Source organism: Delphinus delphis, chromosome 16, assembly GCF_949987515.2.
Source record: "Delphinus delphis chromosome 16, mDelDel1.2, whole genome shotgun sequence".
NCBI classification, from domain to species: Eukaryota; Metazoa; Chordata; class Mammalia; order Artiodactyla; family Delphinidae; genus Delphinus; species Delphinus delphis.
Genome location: NC_082698.1, coordinates 17,389,103 through 17,401,733, shown reverse-complemented (window position 1 = coordinate 17,401,733; position 12,631 = coordinate 17,389,103). Strand labels below are relative to the sequence as shown.

Genomic DNA, 12,631 nt, shown 5'->3' with positions numbered 1-12,631 from the left:
CCGCTATTTGCCCAGGAAACATTTTGTTATATTTTAATTGTTCTTATTATGATGTCTGAAAATTCAGCAGTAGAGAGTTTTCAAGACTTGTGAGAAAAATGTCCTTGAGAATTTACTCTCAATTTTTATTCACTGCAAAGTGTCTTACATTTATATTTTTCACTTTTTTTCTGGTTTTTGCTTTTCTCTCTTTATGTCGTTTCTCTTTCTTGGCCTGTTTTTACTAGCTGTGAACATGGGTGGGCCCTGACTTGAAATTAGTACAGCAAAATCTTAACCTCTAAGATATTCTTCAGTTTTTAATCAAGTGCTTATTCTTTCAGAACAAAATGATTCAGTTTGTTGCAGATCCTTTACACTTAACAGATTTAGGTTCTAAGCTTAGAATAATGCTACAAAGAGAAAATTATTTTTTAAAAACCTTGGTCCTTATTGTGTGAGTAAATTTATTACCATACACTTGACTCATTGCTTTCGTCCTATGACCCCTTCAAGGCTGACATGGGTGATGTTTTTACCAAATGAAAGAACAACTTTGGATTTCTTTATATATGTTTCTTTTTAATAACATTCTTATAGCTTTAAACATAGAGTTTTGGTATTGTGTTAGACATTCGAATACAGCATCTAAAGTTATCTATCAGTGATAACTCTACCAGCTGCCTTAGGTGTGTGTCTAACCCTAACCGTACTTTACACACATCAGATCTGATCCTTAAGAGCCCTGTGAAGGAAGCATCGTGTCCCCATTTTACAGGTGAGAATAACAATGCTTAGTGAAGTAAACTATCAATAGTCATATACATAGAAATGTACAGAATTAGACTATGAACTTAGCTGTCTCTTTTTTTTTTTTTGATTTTATTTTTTTTATATGGCAGGTTCTTATTGGTCATCCATTTTATACACACCAGTGTATACATGTCAATCCCAATCTCCCAACTCATCCCACCACGACCACCACCCCCCTGCTTTCCCCTCATGGTGTCCATATGTTCATTCTCTACATCTGTGTCTCAATTTCTGCCCTGCAAACCAGTTCATCTGTACCATTTTATAGATTCCACATATATGCGTTAATATATGATATTTGTTTTTCTCTTTCTGACTTACTTCACTCTGTATGACAGTCTCTAGATCCATCCACGTCTCTACAAATGACCCAATTTCGTTCCTTTTTATGGCTGAGTAATATTCCATTGTATATATGTACCATCTCTTTATCCATTCGTCTGTCGATGGGCATTTATGTTGCTTCCATGACCTGGCTATTGTAAATAGAGCTGCAATGAACATTGGGGTGCATGTGTCTTTTTGAATTATGGTTTTCTCTGGGTATATGCCCAGTAGTGGGATTGCTGGGTCATATGGTAATTCTATTTTTAGTTGTTTAAGGAACCTCCATACTGTTCTCCATAGTGGCTGTATCAATTTACATTCCCACCAACAGTGCAAGAGGGTTCCCTCTTCTCCACACCCTCTCCAACATTTGTTGTTTGTAGATTTTCTGATGATGCCCATTCCAACCGGTGTGAGGTGATACCTCACTGCAGTTTTGATTTGCATTTCTCTAATAATAGTGATGTTGAGCAGCTTTTCATGTGCTTCTTGGCCATCTGTATGTCTTCTTTGGAGAAATGTCTATGTAGGTCTTCTGCCCATTTTTGGATTGGGTTGTTTTTTTTTTAATATTGAGCTACATGAGCTGTTTACGTATTTTGGAGATTAATCCTTTGTCCATTGATTCCTTTGCAAATATTTTCTCCCATTTTGAGGATTGTCTTTTCATCTTGTTTATGGTTTCCTTTGCTGTGCAAAAGCTATAAGTTTCATTAGGTCCCATTTGTTTATTTTTGTTTTTATTTCCATTACTCTAGGAGGTGGATCAAAAAAGATCTTACTGTGATTTATGTCAAAGAGTGTTCTTCCTAAGTTTTCCTCTAAGAGTTTTATAGTGTCCAGTCTTACATTTAAGTCTTTAATCCATTTTGAGTTTATTTTTGTATATGGTGTTAGGGAGTGTTCTAATTTCATTCTTTTACATGTAGCTGTCCAGTTTTCCCAGCACCACTTATTGAAGAGGCTGTCTTTTCTGCATTGTATATCCTTACCTCCTTTGTCATAGATTAGTTGACCATAGGTGTGTGGGTTTATCTCTAGGCTTTCTATCTTGTTGCATTGATCTATATTTCTGTTTTTGTGCCAGTACCATATTGTCTTGATTATTGTAGCTTTGTAGTATAGTCTGAAGTCAGGGAGTCTGACTCCTCCAGCTCCGTTTTTTTCCCTCAAGACCACTTTGGCTATTCGGGGTCTTTTGTGTTTCCATACAAACTTTAAGACTTTTTGTTCTAATTCCGTAAAAAATGCCATTGGTAATTTGATAGGGATTGCATTGAATCTGTAGATTGCTTTGGGTAGTATAGTCATTCTCACAATGTTGATTCTTCCAATCCAAGAACATGGTGTATCTCTCCATCTGTTGGTGTCATCTTTAATTTCTTTCACCAGTGTCTTATAGTTTTCTGCATACAGGTCTTTTGTCTCCCTAGGTAGGTTTATTCCTAGGTATTTTATTCTTTTTGTTACAATGGTAAATGGGAGTGTTTCCTTAATTTATCTTTCAGATTTTTCATCATTAGTGTATAGGAATGCAAGAGATTTCTGTGCATTAATTTTGTATTCTGCAACTTTACCAAATTCATTGATTAACTCTAGTAGTTTTCTGATTAGCTCTAGACAGTTTTACTTCTTCTTTTCCAATTTGTATTCCTTTTATTTCTTTTACTTCTCTGATTTCTGTGGCTGGGACTTCCAAAACTATGTTGAATAATAGTGGTGAGAGTGGACATCCTTGTCTTTTTCCTGATCTTAGAGGAAATGCTTTCAGTTTTTCACCATTGAGAATGATGTTTGCTGTGGGTTTGTCATATATGGCCTTTATTATGTTGAGCTAGGTTCCCTCTATGCCCACTTTCTGGAGAGTTTTTATCATAAATGAGTGTTGAATTTTGTTAAAGGCTTTTTCTCCATCTATTGAGACGATCATATGGTTTTTCTTCTTCAGTTTGTTAATATGGTGTATCACATTGATTGATTTGCGTATATTGAAGAATCCTTGCATCCCTGGGATAAATCCCACCTGATCATGGTGTGTGATCCTTTTAATGTGTTGTTGGATTCTGTTTGCTAGTATTTTGTTGAGGATTTTTGCATCTCTATTCATCAGTGATATTGGTCTGTAATTTTCTTTTTTTGTAGTATCTTTTTCTGGTTTTGGTATCAGGGTGATGGTGACCTCATAGCATGAGTTTGGGAGTGTTCCTTCCTCTGCAATTTTTTGGAAGAGTGTGAGAAGGATGGGTGTTAGCTCTTCTCTAAATGTTTGATAGAATTCACCTGTGAAGCCATCTGGTCCTGGACTTTTGTTTGTTGGAAGATTTTTTATTTTTTATTTTTTTATTTTTTTATTTTTCGGTACGCGGTCCTCTCACTGTTGTGGCCTCTCCCGTTGTGGAGCACAGGCTCCGGATGCGCAGGCTCAGTGGCCATGGCTCACGGGCCTAGCCACTCCGCGGCATGTGGGATCTTCCCGGACCGAGGCACGAACCCGTGTCCCCTGCATCAGCAGGCGAACTCTCAACCACTATGCCACCAGGGAAGCCCTGTTGGAAGATTTTTAATCACAGTTTCAGTTTCGTTACTTATGATTGGTCTGTTTGTATTTTCTGTTTCTTCCTGGTTCAGTCTTGGAAGATTATACTTATCTAAGAATTTGTCCATTTCTTCCAGGTTGTCCATTTTATTGGCAGAGTTGCTTGTAGTAGTCTCAGGATGCTTTGTATTTTTTCGGTGTCTGTTGTAACTTCTTTTTCATTTCTAATTTTATTGATTTGAGTCCTCTCCCTCTTTTTCTTGATGAGTCTGGCTAATGGTTTATCAATTTTGTTTATCTTCTCAAAGAACCAGCTTTTAGTTTTATTGATCTTTGCTATTGTTTTCTTTGTTTCTATTTCATTTATTTCTGCTCTGATCTTTATGATTTCTTTCCTTCTGCTAACTTTGGGTTTTGTTTGTTCTTTCTCCAGTTCCTTTAGGTGTAAGGTTAGATTGTTTGAGATTTTTCTTGTTTCTTGAGGTAGGCTTGTATAGCTATAAACTTCCCTCTTAGAACTGCTTTTGCCACATCCCATAGGTTTTGGATTGTCGTGTTTTCATTTTCATTTGTCTCTAGGTATTTTTTGATTTCCTCTTTGATTTCTTCAGTGATCTCTTGGTTATTTAGTAACGTATTGTTTAGCCTTCATGTGTTTGTGTTATTTATTTTTTTTTCCCTGTAGTTGATTTCTAATCTCATAGTGTTGTGGTCAGAAAAGATGCTTCGTATGATTTCAATTTTCTTAAATTACTGAGACTTGATTTGTGACCCAAGATGTGATCTATCCTGGAGAATGTTCCGTGCACACTTGAGAAGAAAGTGTAATCTGCTGTTTTGGGATGGAATGTCCTATAAATATCAATTAAATCTATCTGGTTTATTGTGTCATTTAAAGCTTGTGTTTCCTTATTAATTTTCTGTTTGGATGATCTGTCCATTGCTGTAAGTGAGGTGTTAAAATCCCCACTATTATTGTGTTACTGTCGATTTCCTCTTTTATAGCTCTTAGCAGTTGCCTTATGTATTGAGGTGCTCCTATGTTGGATGTCTATATGTCTATAATTGTTATATCTTCTTCTTGGATTGATCCCTTGATAATTATGTAGTGTCCTTCCTTGTCTCTTGTAACATTCTTTATTTTAAAGTCTATTTTATCTGATATGAGTATTGCTACCCCAGCTTTCTTTTGATTTCCATTTGCTTGGAATATCTTTTTCCATCCCCTCACTTTCAGTCTGTATGTGTCCCTAGGTCTGAAGTGGGTCTCTTGTAGACAGCATATATATGGATCTTGTTTTTATATCCATTCAGCAAGCTGTGTCTATTGGTTGGAGCACTTAATCCATTCATGTTAAAGGTAATTATCAATATGTATATTCCTATTATCATTTTCTCAATTGTTCTCGGTTTGTTTTTGTAGGTCCTTTTCTTCTCTTGTGTTTCCCACTTAGAGAAGTTCCTTTAGCATTTGTTGTAGAGCTGGTTTGGTGGTGCTGAATTGTCTTAGCTTTTGCTTGTCTGTAAAGCCTTTGATTTCTCCATAGAATCTGAATGAGATCCTTGCTGGGTAGAGTAATCTTGGTTGTAGTTTCTTCCCTTTCATCACTTTAAGTATATTATGCCACTCTCTTCTGGCTTGTAGAGTTTCTGCTGAGAAATCAGCTGTTAACCTTATGGGAGTTCCTTTGTATGTTATATGTCGTTTTTCCCTTGCTGCTTTCAATAATTTTCTTTGTCTTTAATTTTTGCCAGTTTGATTACTGTGTGTCTCGGCATGTTTCTCCTTGGGTTTATTCTGTATGGGACTCTCTGCACTTCCTGGACTTGGGTGGCTATTTCCTTTCCCACATTAGGGAAGTTTTCGATTATAATCTCTTGAAATATTTTCTTGGGTCCTTTTTCTCTCTCTTCTCCTTCTGGGACCCCTATAACGCGAATGTTGTTGCGTTTAATGTTGTCCCAGAAGTCTCTTAGGTTGTCTTCATTTCTTTTCATTCTTTTTTCTTTACTCTGTTCAGTGGCAGTGAATTCCACCATTCTGTCTTCCAGGTCACTTATCCATTCTTCTGCCTCAGTTATTCTGCTATTGATTCCTTCTAGTGTGTTTTTCATTTCAGTTATTGTATTGTTCATCTCTGTTTGTTTGTTCTTTAATTCTTCTAGATCTTTGTTGAACATTTCTTGCATCTTCTCAATCTTTGCCTCCATTCTTTTTCCAAGATCCTGGGTCATCTTCACTATCATTATTCTGAATTCTTTTTCTGGAAGGTTGCCTATCTCCACTTCATTTAATTGTTTTTCCTGGGGTTTTATCTTGTTCCTTCATCTGGTACATAGCCCTCTGCCTTTTCATCTTGTCTATCTTTCTGTGAATGTGGTTTTTGTTCCACAGGCTGCAGGATTGTAGTTATTCTTGCTTCTGCTGTCTGCCCTCTGGTGGATGAGGCTATCAAAGAGGCTTGTGGAAGTTTCCTGATGGGAGGGCCTGGTGGTGGGTAGAGCTGGCTGTTGCTCTGGTGGGCAGAGCTCAGTAAAACTTTAATCCACTTGTCTACTGATGGGTGGGGCTGGGTCCCCTCCCTGTTGGTTGTTTGGCCTGAGTCGACCCAACACTAGAGCCTACCCAGACTCTTAGGTGGGGCTAATGGCAGACTCTGGGAGGGCTCACACCAAGGCATACTTCCCAGAACTTCTGCTGCCAGTGTCCTTGTCCTCACTGTGAGACAGAGCCACCCCCCACCTCTGCAGCAGACCCTCCAACACTAGCAGGTAGGTCTGGTTCAGTCTCCGTGGGGTCACTGTTCCTTCCCCTGGGTCCTGATGCACACACTACTTTGTGTGTGCCCTCCAAGAGTGGAGTCTCTGTTTCCCCCAATCCTGTCGAAGTCCTGCAATCAAATCCCACTAGCCTTCAAAGTCTGATTCTCTATGAATTCCTACTCCCGTTGCCAGACCCACAGGTTGGGAAGCCTGACGTGGGGCTCAGAACCTTCACTCCAGTGGGTGGGCTTCTGTGTTATAAGTGTTCTCCAGTTTGTGAGTCACCCACCCAGCAGTTATGGGATTTGATTTTATTGTGATTGCACCCCTCCTACCGTCTCATTGTGGCTTCTCCTTTGTCTTTGGATGTGGGGTATCTTTTTTGGTGAGTTCCAGTGTCTTCCTGTCAATGATTATTCAGCAGTTAGTTGTGATTTCAGTGCTCTTGGAAGACGGAGTGAGAGCACGTCCTTCTACTCCACCATCTTGAACCAGTCTTCTTTAATTTATTTAATTTATTTATTTTTGTCTGCGTTGGGTCTTCATTGCTGTGCACAGGCTTTCTCTAGTGGTGATGAGTGGGAGCTACTCTTCGTTGCAGTGCGCGGGCCTCTCACTGCGGTGGCTTCTCTTGTTGCGGAGCATGGGCTCCAGGCACGTGGGCTTCAGCAGTTGTGGCACGCAGGCTCAGTAGTTGTGGCTCATGAGCTCTAAAGCGTCAGCTCAGCATTTGTGGCGCACAGGCTTTGTTGCTCCGCGGCATGTGGGATCTTTCTGGACCAGGGCTCGAACCCATGTTCCCTGCATTGGCAGGCGGATTCCCAACCACTGCGCCACCAGGGAAGCCCTAGCTATCTCTTTTGAATGCACTACACCAAAGGTTCTCAGAGTCAGTTTTCACTAACTAGTGGTGAAATGAGAAGAGTTAAAACAAACTAGTGAGTTTTCATTATGCCAATTGTTACTGTTATCTGCTCTCTTTGTCATGATTCCATTTCTTCTGTAAAATAATTGTGATAGTCAACAATTTCCTTAAAATAGTTGATTGTTACAGCAAATGGAAAGGGAAATCCTTGGAAGGACTAAACATTAGCAATCAGTTTTCCCACCTTCCCCCCTCTCCCCACAGTTTACTGGTCTGGGAAATTCAGAATTTTAGGAGCCGTTATTCTACACCACACTCTATCTTCTAATAACAAAAACCACTGCTACGCATGCACTCACCGATACCTCCTAGGTAGCAGTCACTGTTTTAGACACTTGGCATACATTATCTTGTTTCATCTTCATGACATCTCTGTAAGGCAGATACCATTACTCCCATTTTAAGAAATAAGGAACTTCTGTTAAATATTATCCAGCTCTGTAGAAGCGGTCTGCCTCCAGAGACTGTTTTTCCTACCGTGCTGGACTGTCACCCTTCTTCTATAGAGAATCAGTAGCCTCACAGAGAGTCAGACAACCATTCTGGATGGTTCTTGAAAGCAATGAACAAACCCTTACTACATCCCACTATTTTGGATCGGTCCCCATTAATCTGTGATCTCATGTTTTAGACCTGGAACCTCATGTAGCAGATGGACACACGGACTGAGAGCAGTTACCTCAGAAAAATCCAGGGCTTTTACTAAAAAGGGGACTAAATCCTGGGTGGGCAAAAACAACAGATGTTATCGTAAGAATGTTTCAGGTGAACTTTCATCTCTACTCTGGCTCTCAGGTGAACTAGCCCTCTCTTCATCAAGCCTTCATCAGTCTACCAGCCAGAAACAAACTGTCTTTGCTCTGATCCTTCAGGGTAGTTTGTGTTTCTCACAAGACTCTAACATCTTCTGCTTTGCACTGTGTACATTGTAGTTAGTTATTAATGACCAAGTCTTTATTTTCTTCTAGATCTTTTTTATCCCCTCCCTCATCCCCCAAGGGACTTTATATGGGTCCCCACAATATTGTGCAACCAGCTGAAATAAATAGGGGAGGATATCCAAGTAAAAGAGAAAACAAAGCCAGGAATCACTTTCCTCCCCCCAAAGCATGGACTGTCAACAAATGCCTGTGCAGATATCCAGACAGGTGGAAAATGTCCTACCTGAAAGCAAAGCAGGAGACACAGTCAGAGGGCCCACGGTGTTAGATAAAATGAAAGTAACCTTTAGTTGAGGTCAAGCATAGCCTTTCATGCTGCTGAGACAGGCCTTGATAGACCGGTTACTGGGAGGGGGTGACAGTTCTCATGTCAGATCCCTGCCTGGAGGGGAATGAGGAGTTTCCGTGTGACCAGTTGTCTTAGGGGTCCTCAGGTCTGGAATGTAAGCCGCTGGCGGTCAGGAGCCTCATTGAATTTAGCACAGGGCCACGCTCCCCCGACCTGGGCCTGGTCAATGAATGGTCTTTGGAAGAATGGCTAAGAATAGTTTCAAAGTTGCTGTCTAGGTTCTTGGATGTAATTTAGTTGAAACCCCTTGACTGCAATGTAAACAGGTTCTTTCAAAGATAAAATAAGTAACTTAACAATAACAGACTATTTTTGTCCATTATTTAATCACAATGGAAAAACATCTTATATTTTCCTTGGTTGTGAGCCACAGTTTGAGCTAATTCGCAAATTACCTTTCTTTTATGATTTTCCCTTTTTTCCCCAGGAAACATGCCATCCTTTAACGCAATGTAGAATATGAAGGGTGCACGTCACCTTCACCATCAACACTTCCTTTGAATGCAGACTTGAGCTCTTAACTGGAACCAGGGAGCCCTAGGCCTTCCTTATAAACAAGTAATGGAGCCCTCGACCCCCCTTGTAAAGGGCTATTTATTAACATATACCATCACCAAACAACATTTTACAGTTCCATGCCCTCACACCGTTACACCACTGTCTGCTCCATGGTAAGCTGAGGGAGGCCTTTGGCCATCTGTTTCATTAAATACCAGAGGCAGTGAACGGCATCTGAACTTTATAAAGCAAGTGTCCAGGCTTCCCGCTTCACCAGTCTCCCCCTTCCTCTTCTGCTGCCACTGCTGCCGCCACTACCGCCGCCGCCATATTTTTTTTGTTTGAACGCTCACATTGTAAATTAGTGTATTCACACATCAATTTTAAAAGGCTCACTGTGTTATAAGATGGGACAAAGCGAGCTCAGTAACAGCTCGTGCACAGTGCAGGTGGTCGAGCTAGCTGCTCCCTAGATCAAAAGTCAAACAACTGTGAATCTTCTTTTGAAAGTGCAGTTAGGGAGACAAGGCAAGGCTTATCTGCACAAACAAGAATGAGTTATAGATATACATCGCAAATGCAGGAGGACAAAAAGGGGTTTCATAATCTTGCAGGATAAGAAGACCTTCTAATGCTGAAAATTCTGAGGGCATCTCTGGAATATGTAGCCACTTTTTTCTTTCTTTCTTTCTTTTTCTTTTCTTTTTTTTTTTTTTTTTTTTGGTAAAATTAGTCTTTTATTGTGTGGCAATTGGTAATTATTATTTATGCTTTGGTGCTGTTCCTAAAGTAGCTAAGTTTTTTTTTTAAGCCACGTTGGGGGCAGGAAATAGCTCCCCTTTCATGGCTGTATTTTATTTTTCAGCAGCATTTAAGGACAGACTCCTATTTATACCACACAAGCAGTTTTGTCTGTTGTAAACAAAGTAAGTGGCTGGGAATTGTGCTTTCCCAGAAATGTTTTCCAGGGAAGCCATAATAAGAAACAACTGTGTACATCTTGAGATTTTTGTCATCTAGGTATTAAGAAAGAATTCTTTGCATTCATGGAAACAAAAAAGAAAGAAAACACTGTTTATAAAGAAAGATGTTCAATATCCAGAAATGTAATTAAAATATTTCTTAAACTGCAAAAGTTGGCCACTTACTAGTAGTAATTGAGGTTGTTTTCTTTTCTTTTTTTTTAATTATCTCTAACATTTTTTGACAAGGTAGTAGCTGAAATGACAGGAGGCGTTTTCTTTTTTTAACCTCAATCTGCTATTTAAAAAGTTAGTGGCTTCTTTTGTAAAATTATGTGAAGAACTTTGGAACTGAAGTATGAATATCAATGGAAAAAATGCAACAGTGGTAAATTTTATGAAAAATTTTAAAAGAGCATTGAAGAGGCTTAGAATTATGAAAGAACAGCATAGTTTCTTATACAATTATAGATTACATAGGAAAAAGCCACTCTCCATCTTCTGATATCTTAATGATTTCATGATGAAAAAAAGAAACCTATCAACTTTTCAATTCTCAAATCAGTCAAAGGTGTCTGAATCAGGTCCCCAAGGACTTTCATAAAACCATGCTCTCTGTCTCAGGGCGTAAGGCAGTGATCCCTATCCTGGGGTGGGTTTCACAGAGTCTCTGAACCACTGGAGTTTCCTGAAAATATATGTGTATGTGTGTATATGCATCGTTCTGAGAATTTTCCATAAAATTTTCTAAATAGTCCACAACCAACTCCAAAAAAGTTGAGAAACGAGATATTGTCACAAAACTGTGTACCATGTCTTAGCTAAAAACCACTTAATTACTTTGATATTCTGGCTTATTTGAAATGTATTGGTCTACAAGAAACACTTATTTTGAATTTTCTGCAAAGTTTTACAAGAAACTTTTCAGGGATGCTTTCTTTGGGAAATCAGATCATTTATCAAAATTAAGTCCTTAGAGACAGTCAGAACAAGTAAAATATATATAAGGGCCTTATAGTTTGTAAGGCACATTGACATATATTATTTCATTTAATGTAACCTTCATAAGAAGTCTGTGATTTGGTATCGTCATTATTATCCTTATGTTATAGATAATTGAGACCTACAAAAGTTGAGTCTTGCCCAAGGTCATTCCACCAAGATGGAGCAAAGTTGGACCAATACCCTGGTATTAGCCTCAGAAACCATGTTTTTAGCAGCCTCTTAACAGCAATATCCTCAGCAGCATCTTCTTCAACAGCAAATATTTAATGTTTACTGTGTCAAAGGGAATCCGTTAGTCATCAGAGATTCAACAAACTCAAAACTTTACTCCTAGGTACCTTAATATTTTTAAGAAACAACAATACATAGTAACTTGTGCTGTACAGTCAGTGAGAGATAAAATGGTAAGTGGGGGACAAGAAGAAGAAATCCCTGGGGCCCACGGTCAGGTAAGACTTTATAGAGGAGAAGGCAGGTACCTGGCCTAAAAGTTACTGCCTGATTCTTAAGCCACACGTGGGGTAACGCCGCTTCCCTTTTTATGGCAGCCTCAAGGTAATAACTTCCAGCAGCAGAATTTGAATTGGGGCAGGAGGATGTGTTAGAAACATCTATTTGGCCACAACTGTGTTGAGGGTATATAGGAAGTTAACAACTTGTAACTGCATCTGCTTATAAAGTAAATATGATCCAAAGTCTTCTTGATAATTTTTTTTTAATTGCAGTGGAGTTTAAGATTTTCTTCAAATAAGTAAGAAAGGCTTGAAGTCACCTCAGTAGTTCTAATTATAAACAAATATGAAAAACCTTTTCACACATTTTATTTACCCCAATTTTAGAAAGATACTGAGAACTTTCATACCCTTGACTAAAATTATGTATTTATAAAATTTTATAGTCTTTGAAATTATACTGCATATTAACTATACCTTCTATATGTGCGATTCGTGAATAGACGCAAAGAATGTTGGCAAAGTACGTGAACTATTGTATTGTGGCACGTTAATTAGTTGATAAGTGTATCACTTTAAAACACTGAATTTTTTCGTATATTCCAGTTAAATCTTTGTTATCAAATGTGTTTATAGAGGTTTAGTTAGTAGCAAACTTGCCCAGCCAATAAAGAAAAGCATTCATTTTCTGTTCTGTATAAGTGATCTGAAGCCATAGCCTTTAGGTCTTTTAATCTGTTCAAGGCCAAGCTATTTATATGGATAATTTTTAAAGCTTCTGTATAAAGAAAACAAGAACATTTTATTTATTCACTGGGGTTTTTATGTGCCTTGAAATTGCATAGATAAAGTATTTTCTGGCTCATGGATCTAGAGGAGATAAAAGGTCTCCTATTTTATAAGGCTTTATGTAAGCTTTTCAAATGTACAGTTTTCTTACGGCTAGAATTTTTTAAATAAAACATTATTTCACTATTACAATTGGAGTTTAATGTGGGCATCTTTTTCCTTCCCGGAATTGCATGTTAAATTATGTGTTTAAGATCGTTTTTATTGCATTTTTACCTCCTGGATTTTGATA

The 12,631-nt window shown here is 38.5% G+C and overlaps 1 protein-coding gene across 11 annotated transcripts in view; it reads left to right on the top strand.

The window, feature by feature from the left end:
* VTI1A (vesicle transport through interaction with t-SNAREs 1A) overlaps nt 1-12,631 on the top strand; it is a 364,615-nt gene that overhangs the window by 206,884 nt on the left and 145,100 nt on the right. Inside the window, exon 9 of one of the 11 annotated variants that reach the window (XM_060034059.1) lies at nt 707-1,366. The exons of the other annotated variants lie outside the window; for them this stretch is intronic. Within the exon in view, the coding sequence (XP_059890042.1) occupies nt 707-719 (13 nt within the window). The 3' untranslated portion in view covers nt 720-1,366. Of the gene's footprint in view, nt 1-706; nt 1,367-12,631 lie in introns of those variants that run through there. 11 annotated transcript variants of the gene reach the window in all.